The sequence below is a fragment of the Lipotes vexillifer genome, unplaced genomic scaffold, assembly GCF_000442215.2.
Source record: "Lipotes vexillifer unplaced genomic scaffold, Lipotes_vexillifer_v1.1 scaffold207, whole genome shotgun sequence".
Lineage (NCBI taxonomy): Eukaryota > Metazoa > Chordata > Mammalia > Artiodactyla > Lipotidae > Lipotes > Lipotes vexillifer.
Window position 1 is genome coordinate 300,376 of NW_006784469.1, and position 26,640 is coordinate 327,015.

The 26,640-nt window shown below is 36.6% G+C and overlaps 1 protein-coding gene across 1 annotated transcript in view; it reads left to right on the plus strand.

The window, feature by feature from the left end:
• Window positions 1-26,640, plus strand: part of DMD (dystrophin) — a 1,809,438-nt gene that overhangs the window by 223,369 nt on the left and 1,559,429 nt on the right. Inside the window, exon 10 of the mRNA XM_007456856.1 lies at window positions 14,372-14,522. Coding sequence (XP_007456918.1) covers window positions 14,372-14,522 — 151 coding nt within the window. The remainder of the gene's footprint in view (window positions 1-14,371; window positions 14,523-26,640) is intronic.

A 26,640-nucleotide genomic window follows, 5' to 3' on the forward strand; every position in this document is an offset into this window, starting at 1 on the left:
TCCTGCTGTATTTATTTTCTTTTTTGCTGTTCTAACAGTCAAGATTTTGTTTTTCCTCTGGAAACAGGCATCCTTGCCTCATACATACAGACGCTACCTTTACACAGGTTGTATCTAGGAAATGCTGTTTGTCCCACAAACCGTTAACAATTATCAAACAAAACAGGAAATTTAAAAAATTACAGAGGTAACAAAATGCTCTGATTTCCAACTTATGCTAAATCTACTCTAATTTGCCTAAGGGATAAGGTCTCCCTTTCTCAAACACCTATTTATGTGAACTGGGTGACATACTTTCCCTCTGTGGTCCTCAGTTACTGATTTCTGGAACAGTGACAGTTCCACAGAACCTGGCACACCTCTAAAAGATACAGGCCAAGATAGGGTATGAAAAGTAGATTATGAATGCAAAATTATTATGAAGTGTAAAGAATTATCATCATTATAAATAAGATGACTAGCCGTGGGTTAATTATTTTAACCATACTGTATAACTATGCCTCATATATATTTTTTGTTCTTTTTTTCCTCCAGCCTGTTCTAATTGCCTTGCTCTTTTTTTCCCCCAAAGGATTTGTTTGTGGATGTTTTCTGTGGGGCAAGGGAACATGAGCAGTGTGATAAAAATTGCATTTGAAGTTATAATTTTATTATTGAAACATTTAAAAATATTCCTTGCAAAGGAATGTAAGTAAAAACATAAATATGTAGATGCTTCTTCCTTTCTTCCTCCATTTTATTCTATTCTCATTGGATTCTTATTAATTTCTTTCCTCTTCAATTCTGATATCTTCGTGGACATGAATTGATAATGAAGCAAAGGCTAATATAATAAAGAACTTTGTTAAGATATCTCTAGCCACACACTACCTTGACATAAACATGCTGCTGTCGGTCAATTACCAATCTTTAACAATGCTTATGAGATTGAAATGAAAGAACTAAGTGCCATTGATTGCATAATTAAAATAAAATAATTAAGACAAGACAGTATCTGTTGACATGCTCGAGCTGTAAACCTTCAGAAGAGTAGGCAAAATGATTTTTGTTTTGTTGCGTTTTTATGCTGTAGAATACCCTTTGGGTGGTGGGAGGTGAGGGAGAGAGAAGAACAAGACAAAACTTCCCTCTGTGGAAGTACAAGAAGACTACTGGCATAGGGAAGGCACAAGATTTTCTTCTCTATGAATAAGCTAATTAATTTGATTGAAAAATGCAACCTGCAGAGAGCAAAAGAGATTTACTGACATTTCTACAAGGACTCGTAAAGATAAGCACAGCAAGTTCCATCAACTTCTCTGATAATTGTGGTTAGGACATGCAGGGGGAAACTAAAACCTTTGTGATGGTGAGGGAAAAACAAATGAAAGTAAGTCAGTAAGGAGGCCAAGTGAAGTTGTGTTCTGGTTTACATCAGCAGGAGGAGAGATATGAATAGTCTCTGGGTGAAAATACAAGCCATAACATGGGAAATAATTGTGAATCACCATCAGCACTTTGGCTGGAGAGAAAAATATGTCTAACAACTCTGGCTCATCTTTTTTTTTCTCTCTCTCTCTTTCAAATGTCTGTTCCAACCTGGAAATGAGATAACATATGTGGGAGTGAATAGAGCAAAAGAGTTGCTGAACAAATGGGTGGGTTGTTTTCTCCCAAGTGAGGTGACTAACACATTGCACATGTGAATATCTGAATGAATGGATGAATAAATGAATTAATTTCTTAAGTAGTTTTAATCTGTTAAATGAATTTGTTGCAGTGAACTTTTTTTTCACGGTACGCGGGCCTCTCGCTGTTGTGGCCTCTCCCGTTGCGGAGCACAGGCTCGGGACGCGCCGGCTCAGCGACCATGGCTCACGGGCCCAGCCGCTCTGCGGCATGTGGGATCTTCCCGGACCGGGGCACGAACCCGCGTCCCCTGCATCGGCAGGCTGACTCTCAACCACTGCGCCACCAGGGAAACCCTGCAGTGAACTTTTTAACAGTGTGTAATCTTAGACTCACTTGTCATTTTATATCATGGTTTCATTAATACATTTTTTTCTTCTAATCATGTTAAAATAAGAATTCCTTGCAGATCAAGGTGGTTCAGGAACCACTAGCAACAACATCACCTGAGACGTAGTCAAAAATGCAGAATCTCAGCCCTCATGCAACAGAATCAGAATCTGTAACTTTACGAGAGCTCAGGTGATTCCTAAGCACCCGATTTTTCTATCAACCGAGGTGGGTCAAACATATTAACTACTTTCTCAGAAGCTCCAGAAGTGGTGCTGGTGATGTCACGTTCATTCCTCAAATGTTGACATGGAATAGCAAGATTCTTGTGAAAGAATATAGAATAGAGACAATGTGAGAGTATTGACAATTCATTATTGGCCTAATAAGCAGCAGTTATTAACATACAGTAAGTTGATCAGGTTTAAATCGATATGGCCAGCCATGACAATCTTTTCTGTAAACAACACACAGTTAAAGTGTGGACAGAGGGTGAGGGCCCGGGTTCAGTCCCTGGTCGGGGAGCTAAAATCCCACAAGCCACGTGGTATGGCCAAAAAAAATAATGTGGGCACAACTTGTTCCGATAATATAAAGTATGTGACTCTCATAGTTTAAATTATAAATAGAAAGCCAAATCTCTGGAATTCAGAGAAATGAGAGTTGAGAGTAGCATTTTTTGGAACACTGCTTTTTCAGAAAGATAAATAATGATAATTAGAAAATTAAGCTCAGTCATTCATTCATCCATCTAACTAACAATTCTAACCTCCTGTGTTCCCTGCACCGTTTTAGATACTGGGGAAATATCAGTGGACAAAGCAGACTAAATCCCTCTCTTATTGAGCATGCCTTGTTCGTGGGAGGAGACAGACAATTAAAAAATATGTAAAATATGTATATCATAGCAGGTGGCCTTAAATGATAAGAAGGGGGGAAAAAGCCAGGGGATAGATTTAGAGAGTGAAACATTGTGTTACTGTGGGTACACGGTCAGTTAGGGAAGGCCTCCCTGATGAGGTAATATTTAAGAAGAGGCCTAAACGAAGGGAGGGAACGTCCATGCTAATAGCTGTGCCAAAGGGAAGCAAATGGCAAGATCCCAAGGCAGGAGTGAGCTCGGCATGTTTGAGAAACAGTGTGTCAGGTAAGTGTTGCTATTCTCATTTATGGCTAGAAAACTGATTCAAATTAAATCAGTGCACTGTCTCAACAGGAGCAGATTTAATGGAAGTTGACGTTTTTATAATCTTAATTCTGGTGTTTCTGATTGGAAAAGTGTATACATTTTTGTACTATATTGTCTTATGTCTGATAAGTGATATTATTTATGCATTCAAGAAATATTTATTGTATGTCTAGTGTATGCCAGATATTATATAGTGACATAATTTTTGAAGTTGAGAGTGGGTTTTTATTGCATAAATTAATATGATGTTAGAGTGTCAACCTACCCCATTTTTACTAGAGGTAATTTAAACAGACTTCCAATCGTATTTAAGAGTCACCTTTGGTTTGTGATGACATCTGAGAGTTTCTTCACCCACTTTGTAAGTATTTAATCAGGAAGATTGAACTGAGTGTTGCCATAGTGTATTTGCCACAAGAATCTATTGCATCCAACCATGCAGCTTCTTTATTATGTTACTGTTAGTATTTTGAATTTATGCTGTCAAAATGCAAATGAATTTGTTTGCATTTTGAACTTTAATATTGCTCTGGATAGTTGAAGAATCTCAGTAATTAAACTGTTGTTAAGCTATATGGATGGAGGAATAAAATAGCATCAAGATCCAAGTGGAAAGGAAAGTTTGGTTTGATTTTGTTCTCAGAGACATTAAACACTAATTCACTTTTGAGATTTATTATAAAAACCCCTGGTAGTCCTACATGATGTATGCCCCTCTTCCGTTCCAGTTGGGGGACGTGGCTGAGGTAGCATCATCCCCTGGCCCTTGCTTCTCTGTGGTCACTGGGAATGTGGCCCCATTCATGGCTACTTTAGTTTTGGGGGATTGCTAGGTGCTTCATGTGACAGAGCTCCCTTTTGGAGGTGAAGTGGCAGAAATCAGGACCCAGGAATGGCCCAAGTTGGGGCCCCAATAAGTGACCCTCCACACGTGAAGCTGGTTTACCAACATCATCCTCAGGATACGGGTGAGCCAGGACCACATGGGCTTCCTCTTTACTCAGAGTTACTGGCAAATAAGAAGACAGACATTCCTGGAACTCATTTGTTAATTCGGTAAATCCCAGTACAATCCAAAAAAGAAAATACAGTGGTGCATTTTTGTTTCACAGAGTCCTTTTTGAACACAATACTGTTTTTCATACTCCATTCAGTGGAAAAATAAATGCTAAATAAATACGTTTGATTTTGAAGGAGGATCGAAAGTTTCATTTCTGTTTTTGGAAGAGAAACTTTGCAGGTGAGTTCTTTCTAAAATATTTATTGTGAGGCTGTAGAATAAAAACTGTGGCCTCCACTACCAGGTTGCAGGGTATAATAGAATGGTAAGTGTGAGAATTCGTGGGAGCTTTCGAAAAATGTGCCTGACCTGTTCTCCTTGCTTTCTTCCCTGGCCCAAGATGTCAGTGGACAGTGGATTGGTGGGAGTGGTGGTGTTGTAGAGAAGAGCATGGACACATCTGTTTTGGGGAATAAAAAAGAAACTCTTCATATGATTCTGTTAGACCATTGCCTCACTTCATTCTCCAATGGAAACTCCTACTACACTAGTGCCTAAGATTTAGAGACAGAAGACCACTGTCTAGTGTCAGGCTTTGCAGCTGGGTCTTTTAAGGTGTGCTTAGGAGTTGGAGGAAAAAGGATGGCCTTTTTGAGGCAAGGAGGTGCAGGGGAGCAGGAGGGATTAAGCACCTGCACAGATTCTGGTGATAGACTTTAAGAAATTTAGTATGGGAACTGGCAGAAATTGGTGGTGGCGGTGGTGACAGTAAAGGTGGTCAAGTAGAGGTGACAGTGATGGTGAAAGTCTTATGCATTTGGGAGTCATTACTTTATTGGATTCTTAGTTTTAAGCCTTATGTTTCACAGGGCATTCAGTGACCTTTGATAAATGTTCTAAGCCTTGAGAGTTGAAAAATACTCATGTGCTTTATATGGCCTATTCATTACTGCCGGACAACAGAAACCCTTTATGTATTTGTACATATGTGACTGAAAGTTTTCTTGAATTTATCAATATTGTTTTTCTGTTTTAAAGCAATGTTTGCGTTTTTTGCCTGGAATATATCAGATTTTCTGTTTCTTACATTTAATGAAACATTATAAATATTTAAAATGTCTGGTCATTCATTTTACTTTGTCACCATATGTTTGACGGGAACCGGGTCTCAAAGTGTATGGTGGTTTCTGTCATTAATGTAAACCTCATAATGTCCCCTTGTTTTGGTGAGAAGAAAGAGTAAAATTATCTATTAATGACAAAAATCTAGAAAATCCCAGTAAATGACCTTCTTTTTTCTTCTATTTTTCCGTCTTGATAATCACTGACATAAATGAAATGAGGAATAGATACAAAAGTTATCTCTAAAAAAGTATCATTTGTACAGGTAATATAGCATAATGGTGAAGCAGACCCCAGGGCCGCAATACCTGATTCCCACTTTCCCACCTCCCCTTGCTTGCCTTTTGACTCAGGTAAACCTTTGTTCCCCTGTCGGTAAATTGGGGCTAATATCAGTTCCTGCATCATTAGGATTAATTACAGTAATACTTTTATTGTCTGACAAATGATGAATATAATTTGTTACTCACAAGTAAAATTTTATTTATAATTCCCAAATTGTGCAAGGTCAGAATTACTATTTAATAGATAGTGTACTACTTATAAAGTATTATTAGTTTATAAATAATTGGGTAAAGACATTTTTATTCACCATAAACTTACGTCCATATTATCTCCATGCCTCTGGTTAATAAAGTGGCCATGCTGCCTGGGGTCAGCTACCAAAACATTTGCCACTTGTGAGCATCCCAGGGCTGATGTAAATATTATGCCTGAGTCCTGAGAACCAATACAATAATTTTCAACCCTGGGGGTTCATTGGAATCACCTGGCTAGAGATAAATTCCACTGATTCACCTTTATGTGATAATTTGAATAAAAACTGGACTTAAACAACACCTTCAATGGCCACTTTATTAATAGAGTAAATGAAATAAAAACCCATATATGGGGGTTTATAGGGTTTATATAGCTACACGTTTAAGCATATGTCAGCATTCTGGCAGCATCTGGTTGCATGTAAGAATTCCTGAGGTAAAATCAGAACTCTGTAATCTATTCATTAAAACCATTTTGCTAAGATTTTCAAGCCAACAGTTTAAATAAGTGAATAAATTAATTTTAGTTTTTATCAGTGTGATTTTAGTTACTAAATGGCATGCAGTTTAAAAATGTCTTGTTAATTCAGTTTCTCTAATTCACACTGGCCAGCTATATGTTTTATTGACAACTTAAATCATGGGATTGTATTGTGAATTTATAACATGTTAATTGAACATCGCTGGTGATTCTTTTGTAATCTAGAAATTCACAATAATACTTTACCTTCTTCTGTTAGTTGTATTTCTTATTTAAGTATTGCATATAAACAAATAATTATGAAGTCTAGGAAATTGGGCTTGAGAACTTGTCTTCCTAAAGGGTTTACCGTTCTTGGTAATTTTGTAATTTTTAACTGTAATCCCCTAGGATTTATAAAGTCTGTACTTTTACATACATGATTAATTTTTTGTAAGTATTTTTACATCTTTTTTATAATGTATTAACATAAAGTCCAAGAAACACTCTTAGGAGTATCAAATATAGGCTGAAATTTATAAAAACATGTACAATTTTGGCATTTATAAGTTTGTGTCTAGAGAATGGAAATATCAAAAATTGCTGTTCATATTTATTGCTAGATTCCTTAACTCAGAATATCATTCCTTATAAATATTGCATTGCATAAAGAAATGGTATGGTAAAGACTTCAAATAAGGATTTTTGCTGTTGTAAATCCAATTATCTGTTGGTTTAGAGTTGTGCTAATACTGTAGCCAGTAGCCACATGTAGCTATTTAATTGAAATTAAATTATTATAGTTAAGTATAGGTAAAATTTCAGTTTCTCTCAGTCACACTAGCCATATCTCAAGTGCACAGTAACCACTCATGGCTATAGTGGCTACAGTATTGGAGAGTGCAGATCTACAAAATTTACATTATTGTAGAAGATTCTACTGGGCAGTACTGGTTGGGGAATAAATCCTTTCCCAGGGTCCAACAGCATCTCTATAAAGCAGATCCTATGTTTGCGTTGATTTCTTTCATGTTAAGGAAGCTACTGTTCCTGCAGTGGGTGTGAGGTGAGAGACAGATCTCCAATAAAATTATTTGAAAAACGGTATACCTTAAGATGCCTTTTACTGTAACTAACAAATAGCCCAACTCAAAGTGGTTTGTAACATTGCTCCTTAAAGTGTGATCCATGCACCAGCGACATTGGCATCCCCTGGGCATTTGTTAGAAATGAAGAATCTCAGCCCTCTTCTCAGACCCACTGACTTAGAATCCGTAATAAGATGCACTCACCACGTGAGTCATATACACATTAAAGTTTGGGAAGCAATGGTTAAAACCATAAGGATATCTATTATCTTATTACAATAAATTTACAGGTGGGGTGACTCGAGACCATTAAGTCTGTGACTCAGTTGTGCCATCAGAGTCCTAGCTTCTTTCAGTGTATTGGTTTTGCTAGTCTCCCTCTGTCCGCCTATGCTTTTTACAATTGGAAGTTGGCTGCAGCAGTTCGTGGTATCATATCCTGCATCCTTCTGCCTCTAGACTTTGTCAGGACCATCTCCTGTCTGGAGCTATTTTATTACAATTCGCCTACCTCCTCTCTCAAGTGCCAGTCATATTTATGCTCCATTCTCCTTTTGATTTTATGTCCTTTTCTAAATGACCACTTGAAAACCATAAATTGAAACCAAGAAAAATGCAAACTCTTGCCTTGCCTGTGGGTGGTAGATTTTTATTTTATGAATTTGATAAATTTCCCTAATTTATTTGCGTCTTGAGAATGTTAGTTGGAAATGTGGACTGACTTTCTCATTTTAATAGTATTTTAGGTTGAACAAAATGAAATTGTCATTTTCATGGGATAAAAACCTCAAGTACCAGCAACTTCATATGACCCAACCTAATACAACATTTTATCCATGAAGAAGGAAAATAATTCAAGGTTAAGAGCACAGACTTGGGTCACAGCTTACCATTTATATACAGACTTAACATGTCTGTGAGACACGTTGGGCAAGTTCTTTAACCTTTCCAAGTTACAGTGTCCTCAGAAATAAAATAAAAACAGTATTAGCTACCTCATTAGGTGATAATGAGGACCAAATGTAATTATTGAGTAAGTTTCAAAGACAAGTTAATCATGCTCCACCTTCACAATTTCTTCCATTTCTGCACTTTATCATTATACATTAAATACTTTCCCTTAAAATATTTTTTTTACTTAATTTTTACTTAATTTTCATCCTAATCTATATGATTTCATATATACATTAAAATCATATATATATATATATACACACACTATATATAAATATATATGTATACACATACATAAGCTCTGTGTGTGTGTACACACACTCGTGTGCATGCACTAAGACATCCCCCAAGGGGATAGGATGATGCTCTTGGTTCAGGAGCCACACTTTGAGAACCATTGGTCTAGAGAGGAAAAGCAGGGATCTATTTGTCTGGGAAACACTGATGTAATTGTACCAGTCATTAAAATATTGAACCACACAGGCTGCACACCAAGTGTCCCCATACAACATCTGCCACCCAGTTATGCCGGCCCCTTCTCCAAGAACCTTCAATTACACATTCCTACATTCCACCTATAAAAGATGCAATACCTGACAAAGTGCTTATTAGTATATCCATTCTTATTGGTTAGTCTCTCAATCCAGGTTTATAAGATGAAACCACTGTTAAACATAAAAGATTATTGAGGTTCAGACTTCAGATTTTCAGGCAGAGCTCAAGAAATTTCCCAGAACCCATGGATTAGTGTAGGGTATGACACTGTATAACTCTCCCACACCTTATATCATCAAGCTGTATCGGCCTTCCTGGTCCTTTCTGATGCCTCAGGACGTTTGCACAGGTGATTTCTTCTATTTAGAAGGTGTTTACCCCTTCCTCTTCACTACTTCCTCTTACTTCAGACTTTAGAGTTATTCAAATATTAGTGCTTCAGAAAAGCCTTTCCTTACCTCACAGACTCAGTTCAGTTACTCTCATTTCATAGCATGATCACAATTACAATTAACTAATGGCCTAATGAGCTATATATTATCTGTGGCCCCCATCCTCAGAATGTAAGATCTGTGACTGTAAGGGGCTGTGTGGGTCTTTCTCACCTCTCCATTCATAATATCTAAGTACTCAATAATTTTACATTGAATAAGTGTATGACTCAGTTTTTTAAGTCTCAACTCTCAGGCTATGTGTTGTGTAATGACACCATTCATAATGAGCCCAGGTCAACTTGGAGCTGCTTTTTTGTCTCCTCTGAATGTATATAAATCTAATTATAATGATTTCCTTGTACTATTATAATTTTTGATGTATGAATTTCCATAAAGGTCTCTAAGCTACTTGAATATAAGGATATTTTCTTTTGTCTGTTCCTAACAAACAGGAGTTTCCAGCACAGATATGGAACTCAGTGAATATCTGTTGAATGAAACATCTGTCCAAAAGTAAAAGAATATATATATATATTTTAAATGAAATCCCTTATTATCACTAACACGTGTGTGTTAAACTTGAAACATTTCTTCAAGTATAAGTAATAATGTGGGATTTTTTCTTTAGTCTATACATTGTGAGATTTTTAGCTCAATGTAACAACAAACGGGGCAGGAAAAACAACAAACACCAGGAATGATATTGCAGCCAATTCTCATGAAATCTTATTATCAAGTCAGTTCTCAAGGGATAGACTGAACCAATAAAGTAAAAGATTTATATACCTTGCAATGTCAGGATGGTGTTCATTGTCTAAGAGACTTAAACTAGCAGCTTTTGAGATTTTGCTTCCACGTAAATAGATGCTTCATCTATGTTGTTTCCCATAAAAATAAAACATCTACTTCTTGTGTTTGATAAATGAAAGCTTGTTCTCATAGACTTTTGATTACAGTGTGCCTCAGGGGACATGTGTCTCTATAAGGTTAAAGGTGCAATGGTAAATTGTATAATATAAATTATTTTAAAACACTCTCAGTTATGTGTGTATTTTGTAGGTTTAAACATGCTAATGAAAATTTCTTGTAAAGATTTTATAAATCAGAATAATAAATTTCTAACTGGAATTATGTCCTCTTTATTGACATAAAGAGATCAGTGTGCAGTATACTATGGTTTTCAAAAATGCTTTAAACATGCCTTCATGAAGCATATTTACCTGAAAACAGGTACTAATACTTCTCATTTGAGTCTCAACTTTTTGTTGAATTAATGGATGAAATAACCTAATTTTTTTTTCTCATTGGGACATTTTATGGTTTTACTTATTATTTTTTAACATCTTTATGTTTAACATCTTTATTGGAGTATAATTGCTTTACAATGGTGTGTTAGTTTCTGCTCTACAACAAAATGAATCAGTTATATATATATACCTATGTTCCCATCTCTCTTCCCTCTTGCATCTCCCTCCCTATCCCACCCCTCCAGGCAGTCACAAAGCACCGAGCTGATCTCTCTGTGCTATGCAGCTGCTTCCCACTAGCTATCTACCTTACGTTTGGTAGTGTATATATGTCCATGCCTCTCTCTCCCTTTGTCACAGCTTACCCTTCCCCCTCCCCATATTCTCTAGTAGGTCTGTGTCTTTATTCCTGTTTTACCCCTAGGTTTTTCATGACATTTTTTTCCTTAAATTCCATATATATGTGTTAGCATACGGTATTTGTCTCTCTTTATGACTGACTTCACTCTGTGTGACAGACTCTAGGTCTATCCACCTCATTACAAATAGCTCAATTTCGTTTCTTTTTATGGCTGAGTAATATTCCATTGTATATATGTGCCACATCTTCTTTATCCATTCATCCAATGATGGACACTTAGGTTGTTCCATCTCCGGGCTATTGTAAATAGAGCTGCAATGAACATTTTGGTACATGACTCTTTTTGAATTATGGTTTTCTCAGGGTATATGCCCAGTAGTGGGATTGCTGGGTCATATGGCAGTTCTATTTGTAGTTTTTTAAGGAACCTCCATACTGTTCTCCACAGTGGCTGTATCAATTTACATTCCCACCAACAGTGCAAGAGGGTTCCCTTTTCTCCACACCCTCTCCAGCATTTATTGTTTCTAGATTTTTTGATGATGGCCATTCTGACTGGTGTGAGATGATATCTCATTGTAGTTTTGATTTGCATTTCTCTAATGATTAATGATGTTGAGCATTCTTTCATGTGTTTGTTGGCAGTCTGTATATCTTCTTTGGAGAAATGTCTATTTAGGTCTTCTGCCCATTTTTGGATTGGGTTGTTTATTTTTTTGTTATTGAGCTGCATGAGCTGCCTGTAAATTTTAGAGATTAATCCTTTGTCAGTTGATTCATTTGCAAATATTTTCTCCCATTCTGAGGGCTGTCTTTTGGTCTTGTTTATGGTTTCCTTTGCTGTGCAAAAGCTTTGAAGTTTCATTAGGTCCCATTTGTTTATTTTTGTTTTTATCTCCATTACTCTAGGAGATGGGTCAAGAAGGATCTTGCTGTGATTTATGTCATAGAGTGTTCTGCCTATGTTTTCCTCTAAGAGTTTGATAGTTTCTGGCCTTACATTTAGGTCTTTAATCCATTTTGAGCTTATTTTTGTGTATGGTGTTAGGGAGTGATCTAATCTCATACTTTTACATGTACCTGTCCAGTTTTCCCAGCACCACTTATTGAAGAGGCTGTCCTTTCTCCACTGTACATTCCTGCCACCTTTATCAAAGATAAGGTGACCATATGTGCGTGGGTTTATCTCTGGGTGTTCTATCCTGTTCCATTGATCTATCTGTTTTTGTGCCAGTACCATACTGTCTTGATTACTGTAGCTTTGTAGTATAGTCTGAAGTCAAGGAGCCGGATTCCTCCAGCTCCGTTTTTCGTTCTCAAGATTGCTTTGGCTCTTTGGGGTCTTTTGTGTTTCCATACAAATTGTGAAATTTTTTGTTCTAGTTCTGTGAAAAGTGCCAGTGGTAGTTTTATAGGGGTTGCATTGAATTGAATTCTGTCAAACATTTAGAGAACAGCTAACACCTATCCTTCTCAAACTCTTCCAAAATATAGCAGAGGGAGGAACACTCCCAAACTCATTCTACGAGGCCACCATCACCCTGATACCAAAACCAGACAAGGATGTCACAAAGAAAGAAAACTACAGGCCAATATCACTGATGAACATAGATGCAAAAATCCTCAACAAAATACTAGCAAACAGAATCCAGCAGCACATTAAACGGATCATACACCATGATCAAGTGGGGTTTCTTCCAGGAATGCAAGGATTCTTCAGTATACGCAAATCAATCAGCGTGATACACCATATTAACAAATTGAAGGAGAAAAACCATATGATCATCTCAATACATGCAGAGAAAGCTTTCGACAAAATTCAACACCCATTTATGGTAAAAACCCTGCAGAAAGTAGGCATACAGGGAACTTTCCTCAACATAATAAAGGCCATATATGACAAACCCACAGCCAACATCGTCCTCAGTGGTGAAAAACTGAAAGCATTTCCACTAAGATCAGGAACCAAGACAAGGTTGCCCACTCTCACCACTCTTATTCAACATAGTTTTGGAAGTTTTAGCCACAGCAGTCAGAGAAGTAAAGGAAATAAAAGGAATCCAAATTGGAAAAGAAGAAGTAAAGCTGCCACTGCTTCCAGATGACATGATACTATACATAGAGAATCCTAAAGATGCTACCAGAAAACTACTAGAGCTAATGAATGAATTTGGTAAAGTAGCAGGATACAAAATTAATGCACAGAAATCTCTGGCATTCCTATATACTGATGATGAAAAATCTGAAAGTGAAATCAAGAAAACACTCCCATTTACCATTGCAACAAAAAGAATAAAATATCTAGGAATAAACCTACCTAAGGAGACAAAAGGCCTATATGCAGAAAATTATAAGATACTGATGAAAGAAATTAAAGTAGATACAGATAGATGGAGAGATATACCATGTTCTTGGATTGGAAGAATCAACATTGTGAAATAGCCTAAATTTTACCTTTCATCCTCACCATGAAATTGTGTGATTGATAGGCAAGATATTGTCTCACGTCCCTGATGCCGGTATCCAAATTGAGAACGTTTAAGAAGTTAGTTCTAGGGCATATAGCCAGTCTGTGAACCAAAACCAAGCCTTTGGACTTTAAATCCATTACCCATTGGTAATAGGTAATTACATTACCCTATTGTATACATCTTTGGGGGAAAAAAACAAAAATGCATTCTTTGACTTATCTACTTCTACATAACAAATGACTCCAAAACTTAGTGGCTTAATACAAAAGTTTATAATTATATCGTGATTCTGTAGATCAGGAATATGGGCAGGGCTCATCTAGGTTGTTGTTCTGCAATCGTGGTATGACTGGGGTCACTCATTGGGCTTCATTAGGAAGCTCAACTTCTAAGAGAGCATTTTATCCTCCCGAGTTACTTTCAAGATGGTCTCTAATCAGTAGTCTAGCTTGGGCTTCCTTACAGCATGGCAGCTGGGTTCCAACAGAGAGAATACAAAAGCTACCTGTTCTCTTACAGCCTATGCTTGGAACTTGAATAGCGTCACTTCTGCCACATTCTGTTGGTCAGAACAAATCACAAGGCCAGTCCATATTCATGAGCATGGAAAATGGACTACATCTCTTGATGGCATGACAAAGAATTTTGTGGCCGTCTTTTATCACCACACATAGTAAAATTAAAATAATGGATATATAAACAAATGATTGCCAGGATATACTACTAACTCAGTTACCAGAGATGGCTCTCACTTTATTTAGCATGTTCACATTGAGTTAGCTATGTGAAACTTTTTAAAAATTGGGATGTGTGGACTATAATAAGTTAAAGAAAGAATAACTTCAGAGGTGATTGATTATGGGCTTTATTTACCTTCCTTCTTAATGTCCAATGATGCCAAACCATGTGAACACACATTTAGTTATAAATGTCAATAGTTTTACCTAGTAATAGGTTTAATAAATTAAAGTTGTTTTGACAGAGGCAATAATAGGCGTCTTTCAAATTTTCAGTTTACATAAAGTTCTAATGGATCTCCAGAATCAGCAACTGAAAGGGTTACATGACTGGCTAACAAAAACAGAAGAGAGAACAAGGAAAATGGAAAAAGAACCCTTTGGACCTGATCTTGAGGACCTAAAACGCCAAGTACAACAACATAAGGTTAGTCTATTTTATGCTATTTGTTTTCATCTGAAAAACAAACTTAAGTGTATATGTGTATTACGTGCATACACATGCCATGGTTTACAGATAAGAAAGAATTAAAGCTTCAATTGAGAAGAGTTTTAAAATAATTCTTACGTAATACTTTTTGCGATGTTTACTTTTTCAAATACAAAATAACTAGACATTTCATATTTGAAAAAAATCAAATATATTCCTGGAAGAGAACAATGCTGGCTATGTGATTTATTAAAGTTTTGGTTTCCTAGAAGAGGGTCTCTGTAGGGATTACCTGCAAAGCAAATTTAAGTAATAAGGCAAGATTTTTTAAACGTGGCTTTACCTTCGATTCATAAAGTCTTAGAGCAGGCCAAGCTTGATGAAAAATGAACATCTGTAACATTGCTTTCCTATAAAATATAGCATCTAATAATTTTAATATTTCCATCTTACCTTTCTTCAGTTTATTTGTACACTTACAGTTATGCTCCCTGGTTTCCAGAAAGTATTTATTGTTTCTATGATTAGAATTTCTACAGAAATAGTTTTCTTTTCAGCTTCCATTTTTAAATTGAGGTATAACTGACATATGACATTATATTCATTTCAGGTGTGCAACAAAATGATTCAATATTTGTAGATACTGCAAAATGACCACCACAATAAGTCTAGTTAACATCCACCACCATATAAAGTTAGAATTTTTTTTTCTTGTGCAGAGAGCTTTTAATATTTACTTTCTTGGTAAATTTTAAATATGCGCTACAATATTATTGATTATAGTTACCATGTTCTACATTACACCCCCATGACTTACTTATTTTGTAACTGCAAGTTTGTACCTCTTCACCCCATTCACCCATTTCACCAAGTCCCCAAGCTCCCAAGCCCCCTCCCCTCTGGCAACCACCATTCTGTTCTCTGCATCTCTAAGTTTTGTTTTGTTTGTTTGTTTGTAATGGTTTTTAGATTCCACATATACTTGAAATCATACAGTGTTTGTTTTTGTCTAACTTATTTTGCTTACCATAATTCCCTCAAGGTCCGTCCAATTTGTCACAAACAGCCAAGATTTTATTATTTTTTATGTCTTCTTATGGAATATATAGAACATTCCAATGTATATATACACCACACTTTCTTTATCCATTCATCCATCAGTAGATACTAAGGCTGTTTCCATGTCTTGGCTATTGTAAATAATGCTGCAGTGAACATGGGGGTGCAGATATCTTTTCGAGGTAGTGTTTTTGTTTTCTTCAGATAAATATCCAGAAGTGGAATTGCTGGATCATATTTAAGTTTTATTTTTAATTTTTTGGAGAACAACCATACTGTTTTCCACAGTGGCCGCACTAGTTTACATTCCCACCAACAGTGCATGAGGATCCCCCCTTCTCTACATTCTCCCCAACACTTGTTATTTCTTGTCTTTTTGATAATAGTTGTTTTGACGTTGCATTTCCCTGATTAGTGATGTTGAGCATCTTTTCATGTGCGTTTTGGCCACACATATGTTTTCTTTGGAAAAATATCCATTTCCTCTGAACATTTTTTAATCAGATTTTTTTTTTCTTGCTGTTGAGGTGTATGAGTTTGTTATATATTTTGGATATTTTGGATTTTAATCCCTTATCAGATATGTGATTTGCAAGTATTTTCTCGCATTTGGTAGGTTGCCTTTTCATTTTGTTGATGGTTTCCTTTGCTTTGCAGAAGCTTTTTAGTCTGATGTAGTCTCACTGGTTATTTTTGCTTTTGTTCCCTTTGCTTTTGTACTCAGATGCAAAAAATTATTTCCAAGACTAATGTCAAGGAGCTTACCACTTATGATTTCTTCTAGGGGTTTTATGGTTTCAGGTCTTACATTCAAGTCTTTAATCCACTTTGAGTTGATTTTTGTGTAAGGTAAAAGATAGAAGTCTAATTTCATTCTTTTGCATGTGCTGTCCAGTTTTCCCAGCACCACTTATTGGAGAGACTGTCCTTTCCCCCTTGTATATTCTGAGTGCCTTTGTTGTAAACTAATTGACTGTTTATGCATGGGTTTATTTCTGGGCTCTCTATTCTGTTCCACTGATCTATGTGTCTGTTTTTTATGCCAATACCATACTGTTTTGATTACTATAGTTTTGTAATATAAATTGAAATCAGGTAGCTTGATGTCTCCAGCTTTGTTCTTCTTTCTCAAGATTGCATTGGCTATTTGGGGCCTTTTGTGGTTCCATACAAATTTTAGGATTGTTTGTTTTATTTCCATGAAAAATGTGATTGGAATTTTGATAGGGATCGCATTGAATCCCTTGATTGCTTTGGGTATATGGACATTGTAACAGTATTCTTCCATTCAGTGAGCATGGCATATCTTTCCATTTATTTGTGTCTTCTTCAGTTTCTTTCATCAGTGTCTTACAGTTTTCAGCATACAGGTCTTTCACCTCCTTGGTTAAATTTATTGCTAAGCATGTTATTCTTTTTGATGAAATCGTAAATGGGATTTTTTAAAAAAAGAATTGTCTTTCTGATAGTTTGTTTTCAGTGTAGAGAAATGTAACAGGTTTTTGGATATAGATTTTATACCCTGTGACTTTACTGAATTCATTTATTAGTTCTAACAGTTTTTTGGTGGAGTCTTTAGGGTTTTCTATATATAAAATCATGTCATCTGCAAATTGTGACAGTGTTGCATTCTAATAACCATTATAAAACTAGCTCTGGGTTTTACTGTAGGAACAAAGCTTTTCTCAGTCCATCATCTCACACACAAACACACACACACACACACACACACACACACACACACACACACAAGAACCTTCATGATTGGCCCAAAATTAGGGTTGCCAGATTTAGCAAATAAAAGTACAAGAAGCCTAGTTAAATTTGAACTTCACATAAACAATGAACTTTTTCTTTTTAGTGTAAATATGTCCCCAATTAGTTATTGTTTAGCTTAAATTCAGATTTTACTGGGCATCCTGGGTCATATCTGACAACTCTACTCAGGATTCTGTGCTTCTTGGATTTATGGCTTTGAAAGGAAATATCTGGTCCCTCAACTCATACCTCCTAAATCTGTGTCTCACCCAATTTCATTCTTTTTTTTTTAATATAACTTTTTGTCATACCTAGCTTCACAATTCTTTCATGCAGATGAAAGATACCTTTCTTTTTAAGTCCCAGAGCTGTTTTTTATTTAATGAACTTCAGGTTCAGTGAAGAATGGGGCTGGCTTTTGCTGTTGTTGCAGCCAAATTTGGCCACAGCAGCTTAAGATAAAGCAGTCTGGGGAGAGCTATAGCTATGGCAATCCCGTCTGCTACCCCGTTGGGAAAAAATAAAGCATCAACTGCAGTCTAATTTTCACATGGAAATTGTGACTAAAAGAGGTTCACTTGTCACATAGGTTTTAATTGAACATCTGATAAAGAAGTTACAGCCAGTGCTAGACCTTGAACTGGATCCCATTTTCTGTGTGATCATGCATTCCTCTGGTAGACCATGTATGCATTCTCTTCCCCTTGGCCTACACTGGAAGTTGCGTGCAGACAGTTTCTGTATATACCAGTGGCTTCCTCTCTGTCTGAAGGCATTCACTGGCCACAGGAGAGTCTCAGCCAGTTTGAACATGGGCAAAAAGTAGTTAGTGCTGCCAGAGCTGCCATTAACCAAGGAGGGATGGGAAATGATGGATAAGTACCCTAGAATCCTTGCCCAGTGGTGGGATGATTCCAAGGTATCTCTCAATTCCCAGTTTCTCATAGGTTTCCAAGCAAGGCTGGGCCCCAGATGTCCATGGGGTAAACTATCTCACAGTTCTACCAGCTCATGATGTCTCTTGAGATGACTTCTCAGATAAACTATTTGTACCCAAATATTTGGCTTAGGGTCTGTTTAGGAACGAACTCAACTTAAGACAGCCTTCTTGCCTGGGAAGCCAGAGTACTCTCCCAGCTTACCATTAACTAAATATGTAATTTTCAGAAATTATTGAATCTCTCAGGTTCTCCATATTTTCACTTTGGAAATAAAAGTGTTGAGCCACTTGATTTTTAGTGTTCCTTCCAGTCATGGTTTCAATGTTTCGATTAGTTTTAGAATGTGAAGCATTTCAGGCAAGGACAAGACTACAGGCAGTAACATTGAACATCAGAGGGATGGATGTCAGCATTGGATGCCTGGAGTCTAAGGAGGAAGCCAGGAAGAGAAGGAGAGAAGTGGCAGAGAATGGTAGGGTAGCCATAAGGGTAAATGGCTTAGGGCAACTATGAGTAAAGGTCTCATCTGGAAACCAGGAACAGAGCATTGAGGTTAGGCTGTCTAGGGTCTTCATATTCTGCCAATTACCTGAAAGGTTTTGCACTTTGCTCTGGAAGATTTAGAATGAATGGAATGGAAAGTATCTGACTAATATTGTAATAAAATTTGAATAGTTGTCCATTACTTGAAAATGTGCCTTTTCTGATGAATATGAAATTGCTTTGAAGAGCATAATTTGAAACAAAAAGAAAGCAACAGAACTATATGCAAGTTGATTATGTAATCATTTACATCTAGGATTTATTCATATAAGTGCCTAAGGAAAAGCAGAAGGAATTGGTTTGCTGACACATAAAGCGAGGCCATCTTCCACCTTTAACGGTTTAAACCCACTTCACAATATATTATTTTTTTAATAAAATTAAGACAATGGAAAAGCATATTACATAGCTAAGAGAAAGCCTGACAGTTGATAATTCTCTTTTGTTACTTGAAGTAATTACAATGAGAAGAAAATTTTTTGACAAAATCGAACAATTTATAAAGGAGTTGAATTCATTTAAATGGGAAACATGTATGTTTTCTTAGAAGTATACACTAAAAGGAGTAAAATTTTTTTGTTAATCTTTCCAAGCTTCATAAAACAGAGGAAGGAGGGATAAATGTTCTTTCTTTAGGTAACTGAATTCAAACTAAAGCCTTATTTAAATAATCACTGATTTACTTTGCAGCGTTTCTTCCCAAGGATTGTTAGTGACTGAAAATAAGAAAATTGCTCCTTCTGACAATGAAATACATCAGTAACCTTGAAGTAGTCAGAAAGTAACTGCACCCTGCTGCATCTCCATGCTTCCCACCTAATATAACATTTAGTTTTTTTAGCTTCATATCCATAGACAGTACATCCTTTTTGTTATTTTAAGAGATGATTACAGGTGACAGAATTAAAGAAGAGATTCAGGTTTTGTTTCTGGGAATGGATTTAAATTCTGCTCAGGTCAGAGGACTCTGGTGTGTACGTGCCCTCTCGCGCACGCTCTGTCTCTCTCTCTGTCTCTCTCAGTTGGAGGGCAAATCTTGCAAGTACACCATGCATATTACAGATATGCTTCTCTCTGTTCTGTGGCAGCATCCTTTGCTATCTTCATTTCAGCAGCATTTTATTACAATGCAGGCTAGAAATTGAACCACTGTAAAATGCTATGGAAATAAGTCACTTTTACTGAATCTGCCAATTAGGCAAGGTAAAACGATCGATCCTATATTGGTGGTTACTATTAAATCTAGCCAAACTGTTAACTTGGGGTAACTGGAAAAAGTTCAATTTGCTGCAAAATTTGGAAGAGACCAGTCATTCTTCATAGCTATTGATTTGGGGGAAGAATTTAGAGGTTTACTTTAGATCTGAGTCACCCAAAAGTGATTCTCTTGGGAGTGAACAAATTGAAGCTCTCAATCTTCTTGTGAAGGAACACGTCAGAAATAATTCTGGTTGGTTATTTCTGTCTTAAGAGAAAGATTTTATTAGTGATGTTGATAAGGAATGAAAGGACTTCCCTAGAAGGAGTGACAATATTATTGAGGACAATAAAAGTATTATGGGGGCTTGAACTTTCATTAATGGGAAAGCAGTTTGCTATTCTGGAGGGTATTTTAATCAAAAAGAAAATAATTGACTCGGGAATCTTGTCTTGTAGCACAGTCACACTGAGATGAGGTTTAAAGCTTAGTTTACTAGCTGTTACCAATTCTTATGAGAGGTTTAGACTTTTGTTACTAGTTACACTGACTTAGTAACAACATCAACAAAATCCTTACCGTACAAGTTATTAGAATTTGCAGGTATCATCGTGACATGTGCACTATGTTACGACTTCAGTAAATGGTCTTTGTTAAGTACTGATTAATACAAATTAAATGACCTCTTAGAAGCTCAGTCACCTATCCTTTCCTTGGAGCTTAGTTAATCACAAACATTTGGATTGCCAAGATTGTGAAATATCCTCTTCTGGTGACCTTTAAAATGATCTAGATAGTTATGTAATGGGAAGATTTAGGTGTAATCCTGCCAAAGGATTTGACATTTCATTTCATTCCTTTGAATTTTATTCCATATCACTGAACAAACACTTATTAAAGCAAAATAGCTGCTGTGAAGAATACAGAGACCTACTGTGTATGGAATCTTCCTCCAGAAGCTCACATGCTAGTATATCAGATAATGACACAGAAAACAAGTGACCATTATACAAGGCATAATATGTCAGATGGCTTGAGAATGTTAGAAACAGTGGTTTGTTGGGCAAAGGAAATGAGATGGGGCAATAGAAGGTCTGTCACTTGCCTAGGTTATGTGCTGCACTCTGCTCACTGCTGGAGGACCATAGCCTGATCATGGAGGGTCTTGATCTCAAGACAAGCATTGGGAGCTAGTCTGTGGGCAGTAGGGATCCATTACTGATGATAAGTGAAACTGAGGAGAGTGGCAATTTGGGAAAGTTTATCTTATATTTTAGGAAGACATATCTTGTAAGATAAACTAGAGCACAGATGAACAGGAGGCCAGAATATGTTAGGAAGATACTGTGTAAAGTATACAGAGCCTGAATCAAAGCAATGTCAATGAAAATTGTTTAAAAACTGTTTTGAAAATCAACAGCAGAACCAAAGAGACTAGATTTAGGGAATTATCACAGAGTTCAAAATAATAGTTTCTGAGACTGGGCAATGGGGAGGCCAAAGTTGGATTTTTAAAAAATAGGCAATACTAAGATAGAAATGCAGTAATTGGGAGGAGCATGAGTGATTCTGAAAAGCCTGAGAATGCCATAGAATCAAGTAGTGCTTTTAGTGACTAATAAGCTCTCTTACATCTTTAGCAAGATTAAAAGTACATGTTATTAGTTACTGCTATGAAATTCCATTTTATTTCCTAGTTTTTCCCCACGTAAGTGCTTAATGAATGTTTGATGGCTATGGCAGTAAAGGTAAACAATGTAATTGGTAAAATATATATGTGTGTGTGTGTGTATATATATATATATATATATATATATATATATATATATACTATGCTACAGCCAGAGAACCAGAGAGGCCTCTTCTGTGTTTCCCCAATGTCTAGCCAAGTATTTAGCACATAACTGATGCTCAGTAAATGGTTTTTGGATCACATGCTTTAAATAATTCTGACTACTTCTGTCACACACAGAAGCTTCATCATTGCTTCCACTCTGACAGAGACGTGAAACTTACAATTTAAATAAATAGTAAAATAAAAATTGTGAGTTGGGTCAAGAAAACAACTCATACAGGTGAAGAAGGAACACATTTTTTTTTTTTTTTTTTTTTTGCGGTATGCGGGCCTCTCGCCGCTGTGGCCTCTCCCGTTGCGGGGCACAGGCTCCGGACGCGCAGGCTCAGCGGCCATGGCTCACGGGCCCAGCCATTCCGCGGCATGTGGGATCTTCCCGGACCGGGGCACGAACCCGCGTCCCCTGCATCAGCACGCGGACTCTCAACCACTGCGCCACCAGGGAAGCCCCAGGAACACATCTTTAAAGCAACTTACATTGAGATATTATCGCTGGTGCCCTCTCACTAACTCTGGCTTTTTTTCATTCCTCTCTTCACCTTTCATTCTCTGTTCAAATATCTTAATGGTTATATCCCTGGCATCTTTTTATAAATGTCACAGAAGATGCTACCAGCAGTCATACTTGTGTTTGTCTGTAGAAATGAAGCATGTGAGCCTTGGTTATGTGGAAAAGGAAAACCATTCAATGGAATCAAATCCTCAACTGGCTACCTACCACACATGGCCAATTCATGAGGAATATGTGCACAGTGGACCAGCCAAAGAAACTATAGTGTCTGTAATCCTACAACTTTGTTTTTAAATTTGTGTGGGTTAAGTTGAACTTGTGAGTTAGGTTGAACTTCCTGTAAATTATAAGGACTCTTTTTTGCCCTTATGGCCTCAGTCTTAGGCTTGATCAGGTCTTTCTTGCCCTTTTAAGCTGGGCTTAGAACGTAACCTTTCTTCTGAGATTTTTACTTAGAAAGGAGAGAGAAGGCCTAGAAATGTTATTCTGTCTCTTTCTTTGGTTTCCATATGGACCTTACTTGACCTTCAAGGGGCAGTGTATATGAACCATGGGAGAAAAGCATGCATCCTCTAGGTGGGAGATGGCATGATCATATCAATAGACAGCATTATGATGAACAGGTTTCAAGAGAGAATATCCAAATAGGAAAGATTCATGAGAGAAAAGTAAGAAAAAATGTAGTATATAAAGAAACTAAGCCATTTAGATAAAAGTAACTTGAACTTCCTGTTAATACTCAAAACCTTATATTAAACACAATTTTTGTGTTTAGCATTTGTCACTAAGACATACCAATGTTAACATTACTTTCAAACAGTAAGAGCATATAGGAGGACCTAACTATTGTGTGTGTGTTTTTTAAAGCAAGCGTTGTGATAGTAATTTTTCAAATGTAATAGGTTGAATTCAGGTATCACTAGAGGGATAAAACCTGATACTCAACTGAGTACACACACAAATGCATACACTTACACACAGGAGTTTTTAAGTTTCTATTCATGTGCCTTATGAGTTATAAGAAACATGTATCTATCTCTTATGCTTATATGAGCTATATTAATTCTCTTATATGAGAGGCAGTATATATCACAGATTCTGAAGCCAGACTGCCTAGGTTCAAAATATAGCTCTATCACTTGTGAGCTGAATGACTTTGCAAAAGTTACTTAAGCATTTTGTGCCTCAGTTTCCCCAAGTATGAAATCAAGGTGGTGATGATGATGATGATGATACCTATCTTATAGGGTTGATAAAAATATATACTACATAATTGCATAAAAGCACTTAGAATAATACTTGATACCCAGAATTATATAAATTATCTTAGCTGTTATTATTATATAAGACATGACTTTTACTCAAGCAAAGTTGATTTGTATGGTAATAAAATTCTTTTGGCATAAAGAAGTGGCAAGTTAATGTAAAAAGGGACAACATTACGCTTTATGGTCTACAGAGTAGTGTATGCATGATACTCAGTTTTAATTTTTTTTTAATCTAGTTGAGAAGACATCTGATTTCCCATCAACATACTATAAAAAAAAGCAGCAATTCTGAGGATAACTTCTCATAATAGATAATGCCATTAATTTAATTAAATTAAAAAATAATAATGCAATCCATACCCATGTCCTTATTTTCACAGATCAAGGGATTCCAGCTAACAGGTGACTAATTAGAAACTACTGAGCACTGATTCAGTAACATGGCTCAAAATGTTACAGCCCTGTTTTTCGGTTTTTGTTTTTTGTTTTGCGGTACGCGGGCCTCACTGCTGCGGCCTCTCCCGCCGCGGAGCAGAGGCTCCGGACGCACAGGCTCCAGACGCGCAGGCTCAGCGGCCATGGCTCACGGGTCCAGCCGCTCCGCGGCATGTGGGATCCTCCCGGACCGGGGCACGAACCCGCGTCCCCTGCACCGGCAGGCGGACTCCCAACCACTGCGCCACCAGGGAAGCCCCAGCCCTGTTTTAAAGTACATCAGTGCATCTACCAAAATGTAATTATCCAAGACCCCCTCATCTTAGAGATACCCAGTTTATTTTTTATACTTAATTTCTCCTATAATGCTTATTTATTAGAAGTTTCTGCCCTCTGGGGAGGGTAAAGCAAGAAGGAAAGAAAAAGACCCTATCTCTCACTTAATCGAGTTGGTCTCAGCTAAAGTATCTTTATTTTCCTGAACCAATACAAATTAATTTCAGTTCCCTTCCATAGGTAATGCAACATTAATAACGTAAAGGAATTATTTAAGTATATAAAACATTTTAGAATGCATTTTAGGGGAAAATTCTTCACAAGAAAGCCACAACTGATATGATAATATGAATTTTAAGAAAATATTTTTTTCTTGAAAAATAAGTTCATGTATCTTATAACAAAATGCATGACCATAAATCTAATTTCATGTAAAAGTAATGTTGAATATTTCATTATGTATATTTCTAAGGAATATAAAATTGTTAACTACCGTATACTATCATTTTATGTTTAATATTTCTGTTATGAACAGAATGATTTCTAGTAGTACACCTGGTAGTACTGTGTTGCTCAGTGGAACTACATTTTTCAGAGATAATTTATACTGGATCATATTTAATATTCCATTAACAAAGATCTAGGTCATATCTAGTGAGAATGAGAAAACTACTGAAGCACATATTTTTACATGAGTTTCTATAGTTTCAGCACACTGAGAATATTTACTAATTAAAGATACATAATATAATTATCAAGGGTATTGGGAATAAATACTGATGCCCAGAGGAGCTATTTCCATGCATCTTAGTATAAGAACAAAATGGTAAGGCGATGATGTCAGAAATAGAAGAAAATAAGCATTTCTTCACTACCTGTCAATTCTACTAAGTACTGCAGTCGCTGATTCTAATGTACTGTCTCATTTCACTCCAGTACTAAACTTGTCCTGGAGGGATTTAAATCCCTAATTTGTGGATAAATACATGTATTCAGAGATGTTGAGTTGCCTAAGGTAACTTAAATAGTACTTCGTAGACTTGAGCTTGTCGTCTTGACCTGTCTGCCTTTGAACCCAGACTCTTTTCGTCTGTTCTGAGATTCCAGTAACTTTGATTGCAGTGGCGATCCTAGAGGCTAGAGCAAATGCAGAGAGTAGCAAAGAGATTAGAGGAGTATGGCACTTGGTCCCTCAGGCCTGGGAATATCTAGATGGAAAAGATGGAGAGACTGGGTGCATACAAGTCCTCAAACTTAGAATACGCAGTTGGGAAAGAGAACACATTAGTAGTGGCTGTGTATGAAATGCTCAGAGTCAAGATGCTTAAGGAAGTGATTTTTCAACATTAATCCTGAAGCTCTTTCTTTAAAATTAGGGGAAAAGGGACTAGAAAGGGAATATTGAAGAAAATGGGCTCATCATGAGAATGGCGGTAATGTTTGAACTGAAAGATAATCAGTAGAATTGAATGTTACATCTACATACTAGCCAGTCAATGCAGATAACTTCCTCTGTGGTACACTTGACACCTTCCACCCCAGCCCTCTCTCCTAATAATCCTGTTCTCTTCTTTTTCAATAATTATTTTCTGGCTAATGACGTTTTATAATTATTTATTAGATTTTCTTGGTGTTCACTTTAATTTCTGATTTCAGTGATATAACTGTATGTAGGATATATGGATAGATGCATGCATGCGTGGACTGTAGAGGGAGGAGGAAAGTTAGGAGAATTGAGGGCTATTATTCAATGATTAGGATCTGTCACTCATGAAATATTTCCTCACTCCATGAAATAGCTCCTCTGAACGTGGTAATCTTTCAGCAACGTGTGAGACCACTTGATCAATTAGTTTAAAGCTACTGTTGTTAATCTCATGTAAATAATTTGGAAGTTAAAGTCTTATTTAAGGATTTAAAATGTATTATATATTTCTTCAGATCCTAAAGCTTTACTGTAACTTCAGCCCTTCTTTTCCTGGATTTCCAAAACCACATTCCATTTCTGTACATAGAATGCTTATTGGAGGATGATGACAGCATGAATGAGGGTAAATTAAGTGAATATTAGGTTCTTGCAGTATGGTTTAAAGTCTTTGTTCTGAATGTGCCTAAATATGAGTTTTTAGAACTAGCTAGCTGTTAGTATTTATTGTGTACCAGGCAAGGTGCTAACCATTTGTAGCTTATTCATTCTTTCTAACCATCTAATGAAGTAGGTACTCTTTTACTATCCCAGTTTTTTTTTTTTTTTTTTTTTTTTTTTTTTTT